The following is a 25,104-nucleotide window of genomic DNA, read 5'->3' on the forward strand; positions in this document are numbered from 1 at the left end:
CAATATTATTTTGATATTTTCTTTATTTTCGTTTTTACTGCAAGTAAAGGTAAATATCGTCCTACATCGCCTGTAGCCATGCTTAGATATCTTCTAAGATACTCAAGAATCTCAAGTTTATGGTGTACTGACTTGAGCTAAATGGATCCGGCAATGGTTGTCATTGTACACGGTGACATACTATTGACGAAGATGGTGGCCAATGGTTGACCAGAAGCAGTAACTGTAGACGATACTTAGGGGCGGTGGCAGCCAGATAAAAGGTTGCCAGAGATGATGGTGATCGAAAAGTGGCTAAAGATGGTAGCAATGGAAGATGGCCGGAGACGGTGGCTATTGGAATCTCGCTAAAGATGGTGGCTACTAGAAACAATGGTGGTTGGAGATGGGAAAAAAAATTGGGCCAACAACAATGGGTTAAAACATGGCCAATTATGGACCCTACGAATTGGGCCGCTTTGGTCCGATGAATTGGCCAACAAAAAGGGCTTGGGCCAACAAAAAGCCAAAAGATCAACTAACAAAAAGGGCCATTCTTTTCAAAAGAGAAATGACCTATTGTTTAGGGGTCAAATTAGTTAAACCACCTATATGACTCGTCATTTACAAAGTGAAATGCTAGGAGTCAATAAGTTACTCATATTTGACTCATATTCTCATACAAATTCAATAGATCAACCATTAGATTTGTGGGGTCTGCCATTGACTTTTATGGGTCCACATAAGTCCACAAATCTAATGGTTAATTTATGAGATATGATGGACCAAATATAGATTAAAATGGTTGTCGGAGATGGGCCAACAACAATGGGTTAAAACATGGTCAATTATGGGCCCTATGAATTGGGCCGCTTTGGTCCGATGAATTGGCCGAAAAAAGGGTTTGGGCCAACAAAGAGCCAAAAGATCAACTAACAAAAAGGGCCATTTTGTTTCCAAAAGAGAAATGACCTATTATTTAGGGGGTCAAATAAGTTAAACCACCTAAATGACTTCTTGTTTACAAAGAGAAATGCTAGGGGTCAATAAGTTTCCTATATTTGGCTCATATTCTCCTACAAATTCAATATATCAACCATTAAATTTGTAAGGTACACCATTGACTTATGTTAATCCAAATAATTTAAGTTAGTCGACAAATCAAATAGTTAATTTATAAGATATGATGGATCAAATATGGAGAAAATATTGACCCCTAATATTTCTCATTTACAAAAGAGAAGGATGAAAGCATGGTGGAACATGGAGGCGTATGAAGCACGTGGCATGATTGGCAAAAGCTTTTGGTGGCACATGACACTTCTGATTTGGTTGAAATCAACCAATGAGCTTTCAATATATGCTCAAAAGACAGGGATTCGAAGCAAAAGGATATTGAATGGTAAGAAAACAAAAATTGGAGTCCATAGGGCCATTAGGTGTTGAAGATTGGTGTTATCCAATGGCTATAATACAACGAAAGAAATCGAAGAGCAATTCAGAATTTGAAAATGGCAACATAATACAATCGAGTTTCAACTGCTAAATCAAAGAGTTACATATGATAAATTACATTGAAATTCAAATTATAGGTACAAAAATAGAAAACAAAATACAGGTCATCCTATCGTTTGGCTGTTGTAAGTAGAATCATGAGCAGCAGCAACAATATCTTCTGATATTTGAATCGTATGCGAGGAGGCTGGAACTTGATAACTTCTGCAAGATAATGTTGCAGATGTAGAAGTTGACTGGATTCAATTGCTGGTGTGGCGGATAAAGGAAACATGTTCTAACACCTTCAAGATCTCTGTACCCTTCTAAAATCAACTAGCGGAATTCAGAAGGCAAAAACCATGCAAGCTATACAAGCTGCTGTGAACAAATAATTGAATAAACAAAAGCATCCAATGTTTGGAAAACAAGGATTGTCCAAGGGCCCACTCAGGGTCCCCTTACAAATTTTCCTCGTTTTCCAAGTCATCAATCTCGTTTCTTATTTTATTTTCCTTTTTTCAATTTTTTTTTTTTTTTGTAAGCACAAGTCATCAATGTCCACTACTAACACCAAGGATGCTGTTGAATAGACATGAAAGAAACATCTTACGTTGATACTTGTTTATCTGAAGTTTTTTCAAGGTACATGTCTGACAATTGTTTAACACATTTTCATTCTACAAGGGAAATACAAAGCGCAACAGCCATGCCCAGTATGAGTGAAGTTAAATGGATTGCTGTACATTTCAATGTTGAGTTGCCCTTGTTATTCATTTCTGCAAGCACTCCAACTGCAATGTATATAAATCCACCTGCAGTAAATCCCTGCACAAATAACATTTCCTTGAGATCATGGCTCCAAAAAGTAATCATTAACCAACGCATTCCTTGCCCAATGCTTCTCACCTCAATGAAAGATGACTGACCAGGATCTTGTCCCAAGAGCAAAGCCTACAGTAACAGCAGAAAATAGATTTCTCTTTCAAACCTTTGAGATACTAATAGCAAGGGATTTTGCCATCCCTAGGAAGACAAACTTACCAGTGCAGTTCCTGCTAGTGCCACCAGTGCTGAGAGGAAGTTGAAGAAGAGAGCTTTGGAGACGCTGAAACCAGACATCACAAGAATACCGAAATCACCAACCTGCAAAAGGGCAGAAGAACCAAATGAACCAAGCTATTAACTCCCAAGAACAAAGTATAAAATAATTATTACAACAATATAAAAATGCTGAATAGGACTCAATGGGGGACAAAAATAGGTTTTATAGGATAATAGTATGGCACATTAATCACCAAATATTGTAAATTCAGAGTAGACTTCTTTTACTTCTTTTAATTGTTGTTACACCCCCACGACGTTTAGGGGGTGGCCGCAGCCTCCGAGGCTCATCTGGGGTGGCTTATTCATAGTAGACTTCTTTTACCTCTTTTAATTGTTGTTACACCACCGCGACGTTTAGGGAGTGGCCGCAGCCTCCCCCATCGCCATCGGAGGTGGCCAAGCCACCCCCAAATCCACCGGGGGTGGTCGCGCCCCGACCTTGGGGGTCCACCCCGAGGTGCTCTGGGGGTGGTTGCCGGCCACCCCTGAAATTCTAGGTTTTCCCTTTAAAGAATGGTGGGGTTTTTGGTAATTTTGTTTAACTTCAATTAGAATACATATATTGTAACCAAACTAAGGAATAGGAATAACTATTCCATTCCACTTTTCTCTATTCCTGGTAATAACTATTCTTTTTCCTAACGGAATACTTAATCCGCGAACCAAACAAGCCCTAAATATTGTAAATTCATAGTAGACTTCTTTTAAGCGCATACAATGTTACAGGGAGCTACAAATCTACTTCAAGCGCATACAAGACCGTATTTTCTCAACCAACATCACAAACAGGAATGCAATCATTTCTAAATTTTATAAATTGACGAAATATGAATTCTGCCATTCAATACCCTAAATCACGAGAGAGCAGAAGAATCCACAAAGCTTGGATCTGTTTGGCCATCTCTACTGCAAAGTTAAATATTAAACCTGCCAACCCGAGATAAGATGCAAATAACCAAAGATGAGTATTTACCTATCACAAAGGACAGAAAGATTCACCTACCAGTTCGGGTTCAACAGCGATTTCTATAGATTCACCTACAAGTGGCAATTGAAAGAACTACAAGCTCAACTTGGCTAAGGAGCTAATAATTTGATTTTTTTTTTTTTTTTTTTTGGTAATATTGTATATATTAAAAGCGCAGAGGGGCACAACTTTAGTACATAAGAAGTATATAAGAGAACGCCTAGACGAAAGAGAAAATAGAGCAAGGAAATCTGAAAAGCTAATAATAAGAGGAGCTCGGTAAACAGTTGTCCAAGTAAAGAGAAAAAAAGAAATAGGACTTGAGCTCTTCTAAGGTCCTCTCAAGATTATTGAAGTTCCTATCATTTCTTTCCCTCCATATACACCACATAAAACAAAGAGGCACCATCTTCTAGACGACCGCACTCTGTGAATTACCCCCGGACCACCAGAAAGCCATTAAGTACACCACACTATTAGGCATAAGCCAGGAAAGTCCAAAGCGACTCAAAATGGCGTCCCATAAGGTGCTAGCAACCTCGCCGTGGAGTAGGAGATGATCAACGAATTCCCCATTCAATTTACAAAGGCAGCACCGATTAACCTCAATAAGTTGTCTTTTCCTAAGATTATCCAGAGTTAAAAATTTTCCCTAGAGCCAGCCGACCAAACAAAGAAGGCCACTTTGGAGGGAGCCTTAGTCAGCCAATTACTCTTCCAAGGGCAAGAGGGATTGTCTTCGTATGCAATGATCTTATAGAAAGATCTAACATCAAAGATCCCTTTGCGAGACGGGATCCACCAAAGCTTGTGGCCAGAAGAGCTAATAATACGGGATCCACCAAAGCTTATGGCCAGAAGAGCTAATAATTTAATGAAATGATCAGTTCCCAAAATTGTTATTTCCTCCTCATTTCCAAAATTTGAGAAGCAGCAGTACAGATAGGACCCCCCTAGATGCATTTTCCAAGGATCATGCTGTAGATAACCAATACTGTTTGAAACGAAGTCTCCAATGTTTAACAACCATCAAGATGTTGGAAATTCAAGGTCTTCGCTTTACCATGGTATGTGGTAATTCATACAAGTCTGAGTAAAAAGTATCAAAATCAAAAGAGGTAACTAGTCTCGATTTCAATAAATCATTAGTACGTTTCCATCAAATGTACCTCAAATGAAATGTGAAAATTTATACCAGAAATTGCAATACCAACTCATACAGAAACAATCAAACTGCCACTCATAGAGAACCAGTGGGCATATTAAAGGATGAAGACCTACAATCTACAGATATACTCAAAATATACATTTCAGCATCAAAAATTTGAGTCCCACCCCCCCCCCCCCCCCCCCCCCCCCCCCCAATCTGAGGAGTGCATGCTACCACGCATCACAGTGGTCAAAAGTCAAGAACAAGGATAGAACTTATGATTATGGAAACCAAGTCCCAGAATTCACCCCAAAATCTAAGCGGTGAATTCTAAAGCATGCATCATAGAGGTAGTAAGGACCAAGTAAAGAATAGAACTTAAGTTACAGAAACTGAGTCCCAATATCATTTCATATTAGCATTCTTACGTCTTCCTTTTATTTTTCAGAGCTAGAGAGGCATTTGAGCACTGGGGAGAGAGAGAGAAGTGTGGGGAAGGGTGGGACCATGATGGAAAATTAAAATTACCAATATAAACACATGTTGCAAAGATAACATTTGCAGCATGAAAATGGTTGATGGTTACTTTTATCTGTGACATAGCAACCAGCCATATGACTACAAGGAAACAAGCATCCACGTGGGAGCGACATGGACAATACATTAACCTGAACCCCAAGCTATGTCTCAAGGCCAAGTAAATGTACCATAATTCCTCACTGTCTCATGCCAACGGCAAGTTGAGCCTTATTTATGCTCCCTTCGCCACCAGACTTAGATGGCCAGAAGAACATCAGAATCTATCCTTCCTCAATTGGCCAAGCAGTAAGTCCCATGATCAAGCCGCAACCAGTTTAGTATTTCCTTTAACAAAGACTAAATCATTGCCTAAAAGGCTCTATTATTCATCAGGCAACACAATTATATCGTGAAAGGCCCATAGTCCAAATGAATCCTGCAACAGGCACATCCAAGCCTATGACTATCTATGTGGCTAGACCAGGCAAACAGGGCCATAATCATTAACTATTCACACAGAATTTGGCCCGCGCACATTTTCTTTGCCACCAGACTTGAGCTTCTAAGCTTCAGATCTCAACACTCCTTTATGAGCTGTAAAAAGACTCGAGTGACAAGCACATCCAGTTAAATACCACCCAAAATAAACTTTATGTAGTCAGCCATAAGCAAGCCTGGAATAAAAGAAATTGGGCCCCATGTACCTAATCTCCTCTGCCGCCAGACTTGGCCTTCTATAGCTTGAGCATCCTTCAGATAACGATGAGCCACAAAAAAAGCTCTCGCGAAGAAAAAAGATAGCTTTCTAAACATCCAAAAAATAAACCTAATGCTGTCAAGCAAGCCTGGAATCAACTCACTCACTGTCAGATTCAAATATGTCAACAAAACTCATGGACAGACATGCTAAAATTAAAGTGTTCAACATAGACCCGAAGCCCACTCCTTGGGGAGACGGTCACAGTTAACTAAGGTTGGGCTTTCTCCACCTTTGTGCTCCTCACTAATCCAAGACATTGCTTGGGAGTTCCTCAGTCATAGTTAAACAAAAATGGGACCCATAGATTCTCTTACTTGTTTCTCTTTAAAACTCAAATTTCTCAATCCCAAACATAAAGCCCAAACCCAAAGTAAGCATTTAATGCCAAGAATAAGCGTTGCTCGCCAAAGCAAACCATACTGCCCATCTCTACACACTTTTCCCCTTTATTTGATGCAAATCATGCAACCCAGGTGCTTCCTACACTACATCTATTTTCTATACATCTAGCGAGGTCATCATGATTTCTCATGCTTCCTATTAGCCTCTTTGGGTCTCTCACCATGGACAAAACTGATTTATGTATTGGGTTAGAGGAACCCTTTATTGCTCCGATTAGAATCCCTACTTTCGCACATTTTGCAGCGCTTAGATGTCAAACTAGCGGTATCACCAGCAAAATGTTACTTCTACCAACTTGATCTCAGTAAAAAAAACCACTCCCAACCTCCTCCATTTCCTCATCCTTCCAGTCATGGACATCTTATAGCCATGTTGCTAACACAAACAACGCGATCATATTTTTAAGCAACAAAGGTCCTCATCCTCTCTATCTTTCCATTTTTCACGTCCTACCACTCTAGAATCACTTCTAACAGCTAGATCTGCGCACAAAGCCACAGGTCCCTCACTCTTGTCCCCATCTTCATGTGTATGTTATAAACATGGGGAGAAATGCAAGCACAACCAGCTAAGAACAACTACAAAATGTTCCATGGATCATCTCTCTCTCGTCTCCCTCTCCATCCTGCAGTCATTACAGTCAGAACAATTCTAACATTCATAGGCTCGATCTCATCTTCTCCTAAATGCTACTCTAACATCCTCTTACGTGGATCATATATTCTATTTCGCTCACCCAACATGAGCTCTGTAAGCCCATATATCATGTTTTTATGTCTCCCTCTCCTAGCCTTTTTCTCTTTTGCCTTCCCCATATGCCAAACTGATGCCATACTTACTTTGTGCCCTCTTGCTCTTTTGGTAGTGATTGGCAAACAGGATATTCCTTGGATACAAAGTGACCTCATCACTACCTCAAGGCCCAGCACTGCAGACCTACAAGCAGGCACCAACAATCACTTATCCTCTCTTTAGTCAAAACATGTCTTTTAGACACAAAGTGGCACATGTCAACCCCATCAAAATGACTTCCAATAACCTTAGCTTAGAACAATATGTTACTATTTGTTTGAAAAACATTCTGGGTTCAACTTATAACGACATTGGTCTCAGAAAAGGCATATAACATTATACTCATCAAATGAATAAAAGGGAAATTTCATTAAAAATGTATATATAAAGAAGAACTTGAACCTCTTGAGGAAGCTCATGTGCAAGCAAAAACAGAGTTCTAGACCACCCGCCAACAGATCCATAAAGAAGGAAAGCACTTCCTAGAGCCATTCCATCAGTAAAATTGTGCTGTTATATTAACAAGTAAAACTGTGTTATGCGAATCCATAATTTCGTTTCAGACTTGCAAAAAATTAATTAGGAAAACGCTAGAGAACAAATAGTATGGCACACGTACAACACCATCAGAAAAGAGATTGAGATAACCAAACACAAGATTTGTTGAGGATTGAGTGGGTTCTTTCTCTTTCAAATCAGTATCCTCGGTGAAGTTATTTGCAGCAAAATCTACATCGGCTTTATCTTCTCTAGCACCAGCAACAGTGCTTCTCTGCAGGATGAAAGCATGACAGAAAAGGTTCAATATACGTTCCTATGATTCCATCAAAATAAACTAGCCAAACCCCAACTCTGGCTTCTGCACAAGATACTAAAAAGAACGTGCAGGACCTTCATATTTCCAATTTGTGAATTTTACAGATTGAATGTAGGTTTTAAGTCACACTAATGAGAATTAAGATACAGTAAGAATCTTCTATGCACAACAAACATGCATGGATGTTTTATCTGTGTTGTATGAGACTGTGACTGGTCAGACAGCCTTTAGCATGAACTGTCATGTCTAATCCTCACCTTGCCTGACCTCAACTCTGGGTTCAACATTCTACCATGTCCAACCAATGGACTGGCCATAAATCAGAGCAGATCTCATCCAGCGCCCAAACTTACACATAATATACCAACTCCTCACCTTCCGAAGATGTTCACGCTGGGTCAGATCATTTTCCTTCGAAGATTTTTCTGACACTTCACCTGACACTTTTTCTTCAGATGACATCTCCAATGTCTTTCCTTCTTTTCCATCTAAAGATACTGACTGCACAATGTCATGAGAATTATTATCATCATTCAATATCTTACTGCTCTTATGATGATGGTGGTGATGACCATGACTCCATGCATGAGCTCCTCTGGAGTTCTCTTCAACATACCTCACCACCTTCTCTACAACAAGAAAAAGTACAATACCAGCTGCAACAACCAATATATCACAATAAGAATTCAAGGTATTGTCACACAAATCTACAACGCCCCTGATAATAAACAGAAAAGCAACAAAATCAACAAAAAAACAAAGCAATAGGACTAGATAGAAGAGATTACAACATAGAATTATATACTTCTCTTTTAAAGGTAAACACAACCCACGCACTCAACCGAGAAGAGATACAATAAATAATTATATACTTCGCTTTTATAGGTAAACATTACCCACGCACTCAACAGAGATTGAACCAATGACCTAAAATGTTACATACAAGCATCGAATCATCTAATAAGACATTAAATAGCTCTTATCATTTTCTTTCTTTTCTTAGGGATATAAATTTTTCAATAGATTTTGAGAAAACCTTTCCAGTTTTAATTGGTATTGCCTGCGCAAAGAATGCCTCTGCAGCGGCTCACTTGGAGTTTTTTTGTGGTTCAATCAGTGGAACGTGAGCTTTGCTAGAGCGACTTATGATTGGGAGATGGATGTCTTTACCACATTTTAGGGTGTTGTATTCAAGTTGAGTAAGTCAAGGAAGTGATTATAAGCTATGGTGGGTCTCCTCCAAAAGAGGATTGCCTAAGGTTAGATCCTTCTATTGTTCCTTGGTTTGTAGCGAAGGCTGCTGCTTCCCATCGAAAAGTATTTTGTGGATTAAGGCCCCCTTGAGGGCAGCCTTGTTCGCTTGGTCAGTGGTTCTAGGTAAGATCCTTATCATGGATAACCTAAGAAAGGGGCATGTCATTGTGGTGGATAGATGATGTATGTGTAAGAAGAATGGGGATTCCGTGAACCATCTTCTTCTTCATTGTGACATGGCTTATGCCATTTGGATTGCTTTTTTCGATCGTTTTGGTTTTTCTTGGGTTATGCTTAGATGTGTAGTTTTTCTTGGACTACTGGCAATGTGCGGAGTGCGGCTGTGTGGAAGATGGTATCTACGTGCCTTTTATGGTGTTTATGAAAGAAAATAAATGACAAGAGTTTTTAAGACCGTTAAGAGGACTTTGGAGAAGATTTAGTCCTCTTTCTTCAAAACTTTATATCTTCAAACAATTGCTTATGTTTCTCATTTGTCAATTAGTTATAGTGATTTTCTTGTCTTTTTTGCTCCTTCTAGCAAGATGCTTCATCTTGTATACTTCCTATTTGCTAACGATTTTGGAAATTGTTTTTTTGTGTTTTGATTTGAAAAGAGTTTTTTTATGTGGTAGAAGTTGATAAGTGTGTTCCGAGGGGTCCATATTTGACAAGTATTGTCTGTAGGGTCCACTGAAGAAAATGTTTAGCGAACTTTTAGTGTTTGGTGTTTTCAAAGAAACAAAAACTAAACATGCTTGTTTTGAAAAATCACACTTTTTTCAAGTGTGGAACCTAACTTCTTATTTTAAAAAATAAAAAATAAATAGAGAGGTGGCCACATGGCCTGCCCATGCAACTACCTCTTACCTATATTGTCATCATTGTTGTTATTATCATTATTATTATTGTTGTTGTTGTAAAGCCTTTCTAGGTTGGAGCTATGAACCATAATATTTTTTTGATAAGTAGGTTGGAGCTATGAAACATAATATTTTGACCAGTACCAATAGCAATGGAACCATGCAAAGTATGCAGAAAAAATGTCTACATTTCCTCTACACGAATTTGCTCATCAATCATCAAGACACATTTAGTCATCCATTTAAATCATGTACGTATATATCCATACACATAAACAAGTTGAAACAAGAAAGCATAGTTGACATGGTTACTAAGAAAAGCATCAACTATATTACTACTAACCAAGGATAGACATTCCTACAGAGAGGTCTTTCAAAGAATGCGAATGTGAAAGATCATGTCCAAGATGATCATGATGAGCATGATCTGCATTGTGATCATGCGAATGGGAGTGTTGGCCACCTGCAAAAACATAAAGAAATTAATTCATGTCAGATAATAACATAGTTAAACCTTTAACACTTCTTTTTTTTTTTTTTCAATTGTTGACCCAAGAATCAACCTAAAAAGGAACAAGCTTTTAAACAAAGTTTAATTAAACTTTTGTAAGGTTCAAAGCTTCATATCAAACATGTTTTAGGCACCAACAAAGCAAAATTGAAAAGTCTCTAAGAACACCGCCAAAAGCAGAAATTTTGAGGAGAGACACAGAGAGATGATGGAGCAGTTAGTTCTAAAAATGAAGCTGGACATCTCCAAAATAAAATAACCTAGAGAAATAAACCTAACAGCAATGAGACTCGAATTGAGAAAAGCCTAGTAAAAACCTTCAATGTACCAGTCACCTCAGAAAAAAGTAAAATATGGAGACAGTAGGATACCATTGGCAACTTCTTTTAGCTTTTAGAGAATATTTGACGTGAATTTTTTTTTAATAAGTAATCGAAATTCATTAAAACGCAAAAAGGCGCCCCCAAGTACATAAGAAGTATATAAGAGAAACCAACAAAAAAAAAAAAAAAAATCAAGAAAGTCATTTTTTTTTTAATAAGTAATTGAAATATCATTAAAAGAGCAAAGACACAACCCAGGTATACAGAAGTATATAAAAGATACACCTAACCAAAAAAAAAAAACCAATAAAAAAAAATGGGAAACTACTTTATCCCCCTCGAGCTACCATCCTTTTTGCAATGTCCCCCAATGTTTCAATTTTTTCAATGTCCCCCCAATCTACCATTGGGGTTGCAATGCCCCCCTTCCGCAACCCAAAATAACAAAAACATCCTCCACAAGATAAAAACTAAAATTGAAATATTGGAGGAGGGACACTGCAAAAAGGATAGTAATTAGAGGCGGGTTAATGTAGTTAACCCAAAAAAAGAGATTAAGAAAATCATGATAACTAGACAAACTAAAATAGTCTAAAGCAGTTGTCCAATGGTAAAGAGTAATAGAGAAAAAAGACTATAGTTCCACTATCGTCCTTTCGCAGTCTTTAAAACTTCTATCATTTCTTTCTTTCTAGAGACACCACATTGGATAAGACAGAACCATCTTCCAACTACACTCTGAAGACTACCACACTGCCCTCTCCAACACGCGCAAAGGTCTAGCCCAACACAAACGAAAAAAGCATCCCATAAAGCACTAGCAACAGCACATGAAGTAAAAGATGATCTATAGACTCCCGACTCCGCTTACACATACAACACCAATCAACCACTATGACATGCCGCTACTTCAGGTTATCCATGGTGAGGATCTTCTCTATGGTGGCTGACCAAACAGAAAACACCCCTCTCATGGGCAACCATCCAATGGTATAGGGCCTTGAAGGCCTTTAATTCCACCACCGTCCTCTCGTTATCTTCAAAGCTTTGATCGTTTCTTTCTCTTTTGATACATCACATTAAGCAAGATAGAATCATCTTCCATACTGCTTCACTTTTAAGGACTACCAAATTGCCCTCTCCAGCAAGTGAATGGATCTAGCACTCGACGAGGCATGAACCATACTAACCCCAAAAAATCGAAGATGGAGTTTCATAAGTCACTTGCTATAACACCCTAAAATTATTAGCAAACTAGGAGAGGAAAAATTCTTTTTTGGCTGAGTTGGGCTTAGAATAAAGTGGTATCTTAACAAGACCCCACTCTCCTCTACTACGACAATAACAGGGGGAGCCTCCCAAAAAAACCAAAATCTCTCCCTTTTTCCTTCAATAGCCACCAAAGCAGGAGACCAAAAGGAATCAAAGTGTGGGCTTGAGGCCTCTCTCTCTCTCTTTCTCTCCCCACTTTAAAGAGTACTAATGATTGGGTAATTGTAATTTTGATGATTGTTTCAAGAATTAGCAAATTTTGTAGAGAATTGGACAATTTGGAGGGGAAAACCCTGTTCCCATATATTGCATGTCACGATTTTGTCTCAATTGTGGAGTATTGATGTTAGCTTTGGTTTCAAATGGTTAAAGTGGGTACCGAAATGGGTTGTGATTCTTGGATTAAATGTTGTCTCAAATTGTATGTCGAGTATTAATGTTAGTTTTGGATTCAAATTATTAGTGGGCACCGATGTTGTAACACCCTGGCTCAAACCATGATAATTAAATTTGAAACTTGGAATTAATAAGTGTGGGTAGGAATTTTAGAAGTGTAAAATAAGTCAATAACTAACATGGGTAAGGCCACACTTAGAAACATTTTACTGGGGAGTCCCGTTCGAACAGGCTTTTACCTACATTTGAACGAGATTTACCCATATTAGAACAAGATATGAATAAGGCCACATGTTCGAGATTTAAAATCTCATTCGAATGAGAATAGTCATGTTCCTAATTTAATAGGTAAACTCCACTCACTAGATTAAAAGGTCGATAATCCTTAAGATTAATAGCAGATATAATCTTCGGAATAAGAGCAATGAAAGTACCTTTTAGACTTCTTTTAAACTTACCTCTAGCATGGAAATCAAGGAAAACATTCATTATATCTTCTTTTAAAACACCCTAACAAGAAGAATGGCATAGAGTAACTGTTAAGGCCCACTGAGGCCTTATTATTGTTCAAAGCTTTCACAACCTCAAAAACCTCACCTTCCTCAAACACTCTTTCCAACCAGTTGGCCTCAACCTCACCAATAGAGTCAAAAAGAAAGGTCACAAATCAAGAATTGCACCCAATTCACCCCTATCAACCCCAGAGCAAACTCCACCAGCAGAGGTTCTGGGATCCTCTGAACACCAAGACGAAACCCTTCCAATCTTGATATGTCCCTTCGGTCCTGTCGTATTAGAATTACTAGATTTATCCCTAGGCGATGAGGAAATTGCCAAAGACTTCCTCAATCTAGCCAGCACTTTTGCATACAACCTACTATCAAAAGCCTTAACCATAGTTTCTAACAACAGCGCCAACACACTTTCCACCCAAGCCAAGCAAAGAATGACCACCTTTATGAACCCCAATTGTCTTAACTCTAATCCCACAAACGCATAACAAGTGGAACAATTCTAGAACGGTGCTGAACTCAAAGGTGAGAGCTTTCCGCCTCTTTCCAGCTCTACTTTCCTGGAGTACGATATATCCCCTCCAACAACCCATACCATACTCCGCCACAAATGCCCATGCATATTAGAATACACATTGGGCAAGGAAGGCTGTGTTCTAAACCCTGGAGGATTTCACAAATTCCTTCATCCCTCTTCTTGAACCATAACCTCGACTGTTGCTAAAAACCAAGATACACTAACTTACCTACGAAGATTGATTGAAGGTTACCCCTACTCCTTTCATAAAGTCGTAACACTGAAGTCCCCTCCCCCACTACAAACTTGAAGGATTTGGATTCAATAAACCACCACCTTGAATCCCCCATAAGAAAGAAAATTTTCAATTAAAAGAACTAACCTTATATCAATGCTGGAAAACTAATAGACCGAAAAGCACTGTACTCGCCTTCATGCATCGACGAGAGAGAGGGGAGGCAACAAAAACGGCATCATTGTAGAGGGCATAATAGAATAGCCAAAAGACACGCCATTTTACATGAATTAAAGTTGTAAACAAGTGGACACATCATTAATGTATAGAAATAGTATCTGATCTAAATCATACCAAAAGCATGCGGTAATTGGTGAAGAAAAGCATCTCCTAGCATAGCTCCTGCCTGAGAATGGCCAAATCAAACTAACCAAATTAATTGACATAACAAAAAAAAAAAAAAAATGGAAAAATATATATTATTGATAATAATGAGCTCTGAATTGGTGAATATATGATAAATACCAACAACAACAACAATAATAATAATGACCTTCGAATAGGTGAATATATCTGTTGAGTGTATAAAAGGATGAACAATAATGTAAGTGAGTGGCCAATCGAGAGCAACTCAACTAAAAGTTTGACTCAGCTCAACTTGTCTGCTTAACAAGTTGAGTTTAAGACTGGATTAAGGCTCATGACCTGATCTAAACATACAATTTTTTTTTCTTTTGGGGGCTAGGTTTTATTGATTTGTGACATCAGATTTGGCCCCCCTAGAGTTCCTTTTTGACACTCTCTCTCTCATACCGCAAGTATGAGGCAAGAAAAAATAAATATGTTTCTGGCAACTAGCCATTGCGAATGACCAAAGGTGGAAGGCATAGCTCCTCCTTTACGTTCTTCGGGTTTTTTGTCTCTTGAATTTCCTTGAAAAATCTGGTTTTTCATGTTAAATTTCAGTTTTTTCTCTTTTAATTCTTTTCTTTTCTTGTTTAGCAATCTCAATTTCAAAGATAGGTTGATCTTAATGAATTATTTACATACTACAGAATTTGATTGGTGCAAATAGAAAGATTTTTTGAAGCATTTTTGCTCCTCGGTTCATTAACCCTCTTAGCCAACTTTGGCTCATCGTTTGAAATGAGCCTAATCAAGTTGAGCTCAAGCTTGAGGATCTTTTTCATGAGCAGAGCTCACGAGCTCAAATTGAACTTGAGCCAGTTCAAGCCCAGGCTGCTTGGTCTCAGCTCAGCTCAGCTCATTTATACACCCACCACCACCCCCCCCACCCCACCCCCCCCCCCCCCCAAAAAAAAAAAAAAAAAAACAATTGGAAAACATTACCATTCCATGGTTTTTAGAGATGATTAAATCAACACTCATCACATTGAACTTCATTCCAATTTCAGCTGCATGAATGCATAAGCTAATAACGTAATCCGAGGTTGGTTACAGAGGACATACTAGGCACATCGAAACTATGCCAATCAATAAAGGTTTTTGGTCAGGAGAACGTGTCTACGATGGTTGTTCAGGTCATTTGGTTGCTTTGTTGCAGATTTGATTTTCTAGCAGAAAAGAACCTACACTTTGTGTTGCTTCCTTGTAATATCAGAGGAAACATGGGAAACTCAAGCACCTATACCCAAGGAATGTCACTTTTTGTATACAATTTCAACTTTCATAAACTTCTATATTGCTGACATTCTAGACAGTTATATCAGTCCAGACTAAAGAGGAGACAAAACTTGTCACCGTTAGAACTAAATAAATTCAACTAAAACCAGCAACATGATTTTCAATGCTTATAACAAGGATTTGAAGCATAGTAATAAGAAATCGCAAAAGTTCATCATCTTCTTTTTTGTTTAATAACTTCAACATATTCACAAAAGTGATAATTGTCAATCAATTTATAATTCATAGTTGCCATTAAAAAGCATCAGTTACAAAAACCAAAGGTGCAGTAGCCTTAGTAATTGAAACAGAGGATACATATCCATAAGTATTCAAGAGATGTACCATAAATTTCATTATTAAAAATAACCACTTAAGATTAATAAAGCAAACACATAAGCTAGAAGAACTAACCCCAAATAAAGCCAATGAATCAACAACTGCTTTTGATGGTTTCCCTCGTACTGCAATAACTCAAAAGAATTCAGTCTCTTTAATTGGGATAGGTGTCATTAATTTCAGCAAAATTCATTACCAAATTAGAGAATAAGTTATTTAAATATGTATTGACAATTACGTTACTTACCAAATATTACCGGCAGGATAATCAGGCATATTAGAGAAGCCATGCTCACCAAAAAAGAGCATCCCAGAGCATTTACCCAGAGACCTACAAGCAAAAAAAGAGAAAGAGCAAAAAAAATTAAAGCGGGGGAAAAAGAAAAAGAGAGAAATATATAACCGCACCTCATATTGGGATAGTTTAAAAAGTAAATATATCTAGAATATTTTCTTTTACTAAACGCAAAGAGTAATCAAAATGGATACTGAACTTAGTGTTAGTCTAAGTGCTACAAAGTAGCAACCCATAATCAACTATCAAATAAGGTAACATAGGGTTATTTGCCAAAATCCAACACAAGAAAAGTGAGTGAATTTACTAGTCATGCCTGTGGTAGTATATTTCATGTCAATGATTACCCCTCTCTGATGAGGTATCTTTGTTTCATTCAGCCAGCCAATGAATTTTCTATACAGGCAACCTGGTAGCAAATAGTATTCCCACTTAAAAGGAGACCTCAGCAGGTGGCTTTTGGTATGTCTGAATTAGCATGTTCTTGACAGTACAAGGCCTTCTAAGATAGGATACTAGGGGTGTAAAAACAAAACCTGGAAACCTGTTAGGAAAAATTGGTAACCGGGGTGCCCAGTTCCGGTTACCAGTTTTGGGGTTTTTAAATACCCGGTTATAACTGAGTATACATATATATATAATATTAATAATATATATTTTTAATTTTATATATCTATTTTCGAATTTAGTATATTTATTATTATTATTTTACTCTAGGGTTCACAAAAATCGTAAATCAGTGCAATTTTGGTTATTTAGTATATTTATTATTTTTTTTACTCTAGGGTTTTGGAGGAAGGTTCTAAAAGAAAATAAGTTGGCTTGCAATTTTGGATCATTATCTATTTAGACCCAAGAATGTTAAAACTCAAATTAGACGAAAAAAGATTAAATTAAGCCCAAAAATTACCTAAAATAAGCCCAAAATGTAAAAAAAAAAAAAATATATATTAAAAAAACCAGTTACCCGGTCTGGATGACCGGAACCGGCCAGTTATTGTATAACCGGTTAACCGGGTACCCTGTTTCGGTTCTGGTTTTCAAAAATCAAAAACCAGATACCCTGATTCCAGTTGCCGGTTTTGGCCAATAACCGAGAACCAGGACCAGTTTTCACCCCTATAGGATACTATTCGATTTTGATATATCTATTAAATAAGTAAACCCTCTAGTATGCGTAGGAAAAAAAAAAGAAAAAAATCTAAGAGATGCTTATCAGGCCTGGGACTCCGATCAAGAATGCTTTTGATTCTGTTTTCGATTAGTCTAAGTCATCGAGCTTGGCCAGGACGTCTATGCATGCTGCTTCACCAACCGCCAATGGCAATCCTTTGGGCTTGGGTGGCTTTGAAACAGAAAAGGAATCTGCTTTGTTGGATGGCTTTGTCAATGAAAAGGGTCAATCGAATAAGAAAGAGGATAATGGGCTGGAGTTAAGGATGGGTGAAGCAAGTGTGGTCTGGATGCTTGATATCCATTGTGCAAAGGTATAGACAGGCAGGTTCAGAATTGGTGCTTTGAAATAGGGAGGAACCATTCATTTGCAAACCTTTAAACTGTTGCTTGCCTAGTGAATGATATACATCATTTTATTGGTCTATCTTGTGACAGGTTTGAAGGGCAATTTATGGCATTGTTTGCAGCTATCGAAGCGAGTCATAATCATACAGGATCGGTTTCTAACTCCAAAGCAGCCTTTCGAAGTAATAGAGAGCTGAAAAGATTATCCTGCTCAATAAAATATGATTCCACGAGAGTGAAGGGGAGGGGTATTTGGTTTATCCATGAAACCCAAACTATTATCATGTGTTGGGTTATAGAAATTGGTCATATTCAGTGTTCAAAACCATAAATCCTGTTCCCTTAATTCTCCCAAGTGTTTGGTGTGAAAAAGGGAAGTTTTTAGAGGATTCTGGGAGGTTCCTTCAGATAGCTGTCAAAAAACCGTCATGACCTTCTTGCATCTAGAAGAACATATACTCTCGGCCTGGTTCCATCAAATAGCCGTCAGAAGACTGTCATAACGGTATCGCATATGGAAGAACAAAGACTCTCGACCTGCTTTGATCAAATAGCTGTTAAAAGCCTATCATGACGATGTAGCTCGGAAATGTCTCGACAACTATTCATCTGAAAGCCGTCATTATGTTGGCTATCAAACCTACCAAGTGTCAAGAAGTTAGCAATAAAACCCTAGCTTCCATCATGACATAATTCTACTGTCATGGGGTCTTAGTCTACCTAGAATCACTTAGAAGTAATTTTCCCTTCACCATTGTTAACCCCTAGTGATGTTTTCCTAAAAAGCTTAAAGCTTTCTACCATTTGGGGCTTTTGTTTTGAGTTTGTTCAAATCAAACTATACACTACCTTGGTCCACCAAAAGAGTCTACCAAATGAGTAGGTGAGGAAAGGCACTTAAAGAAGATTAGTTATCTAGAAGGCAAGCGAGAAGCTTATTGTTGTATAGAGCCTTCAATTTACAAAAAGGGGTTTTTGTAAGTTTCTATGTCTGTATTTTAAATCTTCTTCATAATAGTGATTTCCTTGATTTGACTGCCCTAGAGTGGTTTTTCCTTTTGATGTATTCTTAGGGTTTTCTACTTCGTAACAAAAATACTTGTCTTATGGTTGAGATGTGTTTTTGTTGAGTATTGTTATTTACTTTCGTTATTTAGTGCTTGTGTGTTTGATATGGGGGTTTAAACTCGGTCTTGTGTTCTTTCATCCTGGAATGTAAGAAAGTTAAATGGAGGGAAGAAGTGCCTTAGAATTAGGAATTTACTCAGAGAACAGAAGCCAAATGTGATTTGTCTTCAAGGGACCAAGATGGAGATTATGTCCTATTGTGCATAGCTTATGGGGTTGCAATCATATAGATTGGTGTTGTTTGGACTCTAGGGGGGCCTCGAGTGGTATTTCACTCATGTGAGATAGAAGGTTGGGGTGGAGACAATCGAAGTGTGTGGATGAGTTCTTGCTTGTAATTTCTTTCAAAAATGTCATTTATCAATTTTCTTGGGCTTTCGCAGATGTTTATGGACCAAATGCTTCTTTTTTATAAGTTTCAAGTACCAAATGCTGATGGTGATAGAAGGTTTTTATGGGATGAATTGGCTTGTTTGCGTAGTTAGTGAGACTTAACATCACGCATCGAGGGGGATTTTAATGTTGCGCTTTCCTAGTGAAAGATCGGATGAGGCCCATTACTGTCCAACTATGTTGGAGTTCTCTAAATTCATTTCGGAGCAGGGGTTCATGTACATTCGACTAGTGAACGATTCTTTTACGTGTTCCAGCAATCAGGACCTCCCCTCCGGGCAGGGACAGAGCCAGAAAGTTTGATGGGTAGGGGCCAAAGTATACCTCGCAACAAGGACGGCTGGCCCCAAAACCAATTTGTTCTCTACTCGTCTTCTCGTGTTTAGTTTTGAATCATAATCCTACTACTACTACTACTACTATTAGTATTATTATTATTATTTTGTTTTTTTGCTTTTACAATTATTTTCAATTTGTTAATTCAACTTGTATGTTTTGAATTCGGGAAAAATATATTGTAATCTAGTCTAACAGGGAGTGTACAAATGGCTCTATGCAGTGGAATCTTTCCTTCATTCGTAGGGTTCATGATTGGGAAGTGGAGATCTTGGCCTCTTTTTACACTCTCTTGTATTCGCACTTGATGCGTGGGGTAGGGGATGATCGGATGTGGTGGATCTCCTCTCGTAAAGGTGCTTTTGAGGTTAGATCTTTTTACAGGATCCTTGCTTCTAAAGATCCCTCCCCTTTCCCTTGGAAGAGTTTATGGCGCACCAAGGCTCCTTCGAAAGTGGCTCTTTTTGCTTGGACGGCCGTGCTTGGGAAGACTCTAACCTTGGACAATGTTCGGAAGAGGGGTATTGTTGTGATAAACCGTTGTTGCATGTGTGAATCGGATGGGGAGTCAGTTGACCATCTCTTTCTTCATTGTGGGGTTGCGCGTATCCTATGGAATGCCATTTTCTCTCGGTTTGGTTTATGCTGGGTGATGCCTGGCAGCGTTAGGGGGCTGTATGATTCTTGGTGGGTGGGTGGCAAAGCTCGCAGTGCTGTTGTGTGGAAGATGGTCCCTCTTTGTCTTATGTGGTGCATCTGGATTGAGAGAAATGCTAGATGTTTCGAGGACTTGTCTAGGAACATTGAGGATCTCACTCACTTTTTCTTGTACACCCTATTCACTTGGACTGCTGGTTGGCTAGCACCTTTAGTGATTAGTTTCCCTGATTTCCTCCTTATGTTCTCTTCTTCTTTTTCTCCCTCTTAGTCGCTCTCTTGTATACTCCCTGTGTACTAGGGTTGTGCCCCTCTGCGCTTTGATAATGCATTTTTTACTTATCAAAAAAAATATATTGTAATCTAGTCTAATTTTGGAGGGAACAAAATTAACAAATTGAAAATAATACAAAGACTCATGCTTTTTAGTCTCAATCTCATCTATAAAGAAGAGCAGAGAAGGCAATGGTCAAGGGTGTTTATCGCTAAACAGATGTATAGAAACCTATTTAAGCAATTTATTGTCGAAAACAAGAGAGTTGGAGCCTGGAACAATAATGAAAAAATAATTATTTTCTCAAGAAAGATTTAAATGAGACCCACACTACAACAAAAAAGGATCAAACGGGTTTTTTTTTCTACGCAGGATCAAACAAGTTTAATCTTGCATAAGTACTGCTACGGCCCAACTGGGACTCAAAGTGTTCACTCTTTTCCTACTAACGGTAACGCACAATCCCACATGGACCATGTGACTCCCCGTAACCACGCTGCATTCCTACCTCCCTCATTAATCGCAGCCATCAAAATCTCTTACACAAAAAGTGAACTAAGTTGGCTGGTTCAAAGACTAATCTCTCTCACCCAACTTTTTTCTTATCTCTCTCTCTCTCTCTCTCTCTCTATTTCTTCTTATCCAAATGAAAGCGTAATTGGCAGATTTGGTACGTCATTAATGGCGATTGATCAAGAAGCAGTGAGTTAAGTGGGAGTGGAGAAGAAGAAATGCATACACATGCTAAAAATTTTTATGGGTAGGGCCAAAAACATTTTATTGATAAGGGCCAAGAGGGGGGAGAGGAGAGGGCCTTGGCCTATTCCGGCTACTCCCAACTCCATCTTTGCCTCCTGGTATCAAATTGATAGATTTCTTCTTTCCCTTGATTTGGAAGCTAAGATCCTTGATTTGATTCAAAATAGGTTATCTAGACTATGCTCGGATCACTTTCCTATTCTTCTTGATTGCAGGGTCTTCATGGAGCCAAAACAACATTTCAAGTTTGGGAAATGTGGCTAAAATCAGAGGGTTTTGTTGATAGGGTGAGATTGTGGTGGTCCTCTTACCACTTTCAAGGATCTAAAAGCTGATTTAAAGAGCTTGGAATGAGAAGTTTGGTAACGTAGGGAGAAAGAAACAGGTGATATTGGAAGAATTACGGGAGCTGGAAGAGATAACAAGGAAGGTTACAGTGATTAGTCAACTCCTTTAGAGAACGTGAATTTGAGGCAAAACTTAGATAATTTTTTGCAACTCTTTTGCAAAACTTAGATAATGTTTTAGAATTCTTTTTCAGGTTTCAATGTTTCGCACCAGGAATTTTTTTTTTTCTTCCTCTTTTAGTTAAGTTTCACATGACATCCAGATATTTTCGTAAGTTATAGTCTCTCCCATAGTAATGATTACTTGAAAAAAGAAGCCTCAAACTATCGAAGTGCATCAACCAAAGGATCATTCCACAAGTGTGCATGCCTTAAAAGTGCAAAGTCAATGAAAACACAACTACAGAATTGTATGCATAACAATGTGAAAGAACACCAAAAGAGCAAGTGTTGAGATCAAATATGCAAGAAGTACCATTGGATCCTCCTTAATCGAAATGTTAATTGGAGAAATGCAAAGCAAACACCGCACAGTCTACTTTATGGTTATATTCAGCCAAATAGAATCTGCCTTTCCAAGGATACAATGACCGATTCTGATAAAGTCATTAAGCTTGTGTGTGTGTGTGTGCGTGGGCGTGTGTGAGAGAGAGAGAGAGAGAGAGGGGTGGGCGGAGACTCTAAATTCTCATTAACATCCAAGATCAATGAAGTGGACTTTAATTTTTCATTAACAAACAATGAAAGTAAAAAAAAAAACACTGATTCAAAGACATACTCTACAAATAGAAGAACTTAAGGTGATGAACACCTACTATTTCACCAGATTAAATCAGAAGTTGAAATTTAGGCCGCAGAAAGAAATTACAGCATCCTATGGCCCATTTACTCTCAAAAGGCGTTTGTGCTCAAGAGAAAGATCCCTGATAGACCGCTAAATGCATCAACCTTCTCCCAAAATTTTGTTTTCCAGAGAGACTGCAAGGTTTACTTGGAGACCGTCTAAGTAGTAGCACATTTAGATTTTCGTGTTAATGAAAATTGTTCACATCATCCTTCATTCAAGTGAATAGTGTGACCCAGAGCAACCAAAGGAAGGAAAATGAGCAGGAGCAGCGCAGGTAAAGGCATAGAAAATCAGTTGCGTCCATATGTTACTGACTAATTGATGCTCTATGCAACTTATTTCTTACTGCAACGTGTATACAGAGAGTCGCGATCAACTTTGAGGAAATTTACTGCAATCAAATTGAGAAAGGGCAAAATTGTTCACCATATGAGATCTAATGCATCCCTAAATAGTGCTTCAACTTCATCTTCAACATTTCTTTGGGCCACAACACAAAAAACACCCAAAAACATTGCGAAATTCTAATGACTTTCTTTTCCCACACATTTCTCACCAATCAAGCACGCATTTTCACGCAAAACAATCTATTAAAGAGTAGATTACCTAGACCCGAGAGCTCCGAAGTACCACCAATATGTTCATGATGATGGTCGTGCTCGAAGCCGAACCCGTACAATTTCATATCCTCCTCCTCCGCCAACTCCTCCGGAAGCTTCGAGACCAAATGGTCCTCATGATGATGATGATGATCATGATCATGATCATGGTCGTGTCCGTGATCACAGTGGTGGTGAGCACGGGACTCATGGACCTGCGACGCACCGTGTCCGGAGTGGCCCCAGCTCAGATCCAAGCACAGCCCAACCACCAAAGCCGTAACCAGCACGGAGATACGAAATGCCATTTCTTCCAAATGTAACGGAAAGGAACTGCGGAGGTTTTGGGTGACGGCCCGATAAATTAGGGGCGTGTTTGGGGGAGGGGATTAGGAGTTGCGGCGCTTGCAAGTGCCTTCGATGGTGATGAAGCAAACGAGGCCAAAGAAAAGCACGATTATGCCGATTATGATGCCGAACATCACTACGTCCATTTTTGTACTTGAATTTTAATTTTGTTTTCCTTTTCTCATTTCTTTTTTTTTTCTTTAATTTATTTTTTGGGATTTTCTCGGGGCGCTAAAAGAGGGGATCTCACACTCACTGCATCTGTCTGATTCTGAAACCAAAGGCAAAAGCTATGGTGAAGTACTGTCTGCTCAGTCCACTGCTAGATTTGCTACTATTGGCTCCTTCAAATCATCACAAATCGCTAATCCTCCGTTGCTGTTCACTCGGTGCATCCAACGGTCCACGTGGAATTTGGTACCCCTTTAAATCCTTAATCTTCTTTTACCCTAATTTGTTAATCTTTTAAAGCTTCTAGCTTTCTTAAATCTCTTTCTTTTTCTTAAATTTAGAAAACAATTCTTAAAAAATCACATGAAAAATAGGACTGTTGGTTCTTCTAACAATATTTTAATATATTTATCATAAAAAACAATATTTTAATATAAAAATGATTTATATTTCTTCTCATTTTCTTTTAACATTTATTTGAAACAATATTTAAATTGTTGGACACAAATTTCCTCCAACTTAGTTTGGAGGAAATTTCATTCAATCCACTCTAATAAATGCCAAATATATCATTTAACATATTTGAGTTGTTAAAAAATAAATATTTTGGTTCCTAAATTAGTAGAAATATAATAAATGGCCATTAAAAATGTTAAAGAAAACATGTGCAAATGGAATCAATAAGGCTGTCACTTAGCCTGCACCTAGCAATCAAGACATAGCAAAATTCTAAATATATCCTCTCAATGGTTGACAGAACCAAATGCTACTACTCTTTTTTTTTTTTTTTTGGACATGTCCACACAAGGGAAGGGGGAGGGAGGATTTAAACTAGTGACCTTCACTTCATGAGACGTGGTCCACAGCCGATTGAACTACCCCTTGGGAACACCAAATGCTACTGCTACCATACTGTTGTAATGCCCCCAAAATTAGACTTCACCATTTTAGTAGGGTTATTAGCAATTCTTTTAGTGCAGTTAACTAGTAACTGACTTAGGGGATCATCCATAACAAGTCAGACTAAATTTAAGCGGAAAGTGGAAATATAAGATCTGAGAATTCTATAATCATGAGGTGTAAAAGCATTATCATCATCCAATGGTTCAGAGCTCCTAACTAGAAATAATTACCAGCCAAACCTGGTACTGCATCTACATTCTAGCAAGTCCTCTTATTCTTATAACCAACAACCTGATCAACCACAAATATTTTGTAAGTATAAGACTTAGTAAGTAAACCTCACAATTGAGTATGAAATGAACTTATAAGTTACAATTACGTATACTAGAATAATAAACTTGAGTTTTCACAATTATAATAGGTGTTACCTCTGCTATTATACTTCTAAATGCAGTTTTGGTTTTGAAGTGGTATGACATAATTTGAGCAACAATTAGCAATCATTTTCTGTTACTATCCTCCACAGACTAGGACTAACACCCTAGTTGTCTCTACCACGTGAGTTTGCTTAGTAAGTAATAAGTCGGCTATGTGAGCCCTAGTAGGTTTATAATTCAATAAAGAGTATCTTAGT

General features: G+C 38.2%; 1 protein-coding gene across 1 annotated transcript; it reads right to left on the reverse strand.

The window, feature by feature from the left end:
* Nucleotides 1–2,033: 2,033 nt before the first annotated feature.
* On the reverse strand, nucleotides 2,034–23,704 carry IAR1 (ZIP metal ion transporter family). Its single transcript, XM_059589508.2, has 11 exons — nucleotides 23,056–23,704; nucleotides 16,140–16,223; nucleotides 15,968–16,017; nucleotides 14,225–14,276; nucleotides 10,448–10,567; nucleotides 8,363–8,643; nucleotides 7,790–7,942; nucleotides 7,573–7,680; nucleotides 2,518–2,619; nucleotides 2,383–2,427; nucleotides 2,034–2,301 (listed from the first exon to the last, which is right to left on the reverse strand). The coding sequence occupies exons 1-11, from the start codon at nucleotides 23,354–23,356 to the stop codon at nucleotides 2,149–2,151; spliced, it is 1,449 nt and encodes a 482-aa protein (XP_059445491.2). The 5' UTR covers nucleotides 23,357–23,704; the 3' UTR covers nucleotides 2,034–2,148.
* Nucleotides 23,705–25,104: the final 1,400 nt, after the last annotated feature.

Source organism: Corylus avellana, chromosome 4 (genome assembly GCF_965113065.1).
Source record: "Corylus avellana chromosome 4, dhCorAvel1.hap1.2, whole genome shotgun sequence".
Taxonomy (NCBI): domain Eukaryota; kingdom Viridiplantae; phylum Streptophyta; class Magnoliopsida; order Fagales; family Betulaceae; genus Corylus; species Corylus avellana.

Bases quoted from the DNA above. Each gene is read 5' to 3' on its own strand.
- IAR1 (XM_059589508.2), bottom strand. From the start codon at position 23,356: ATGGCATTTCGTATCTCCGTGCTGGTTACGGCTTTGGTGGTTGGGCTG. The intron at 16,018-16,139 runs GTAAGTAACGTA...GAGTTATTGCAG, and splicing joins TATCCTGCCGGTAATATTTG to TACGAGGGAAACCATCAAAA. The intron at 10,568-14,224 runs GTATGATTTAGA...ATGTTTTTGCAG, and splicing joins CCAATTACCGCATGCTTTTG to GTGGCCAACACTCCCATTCG.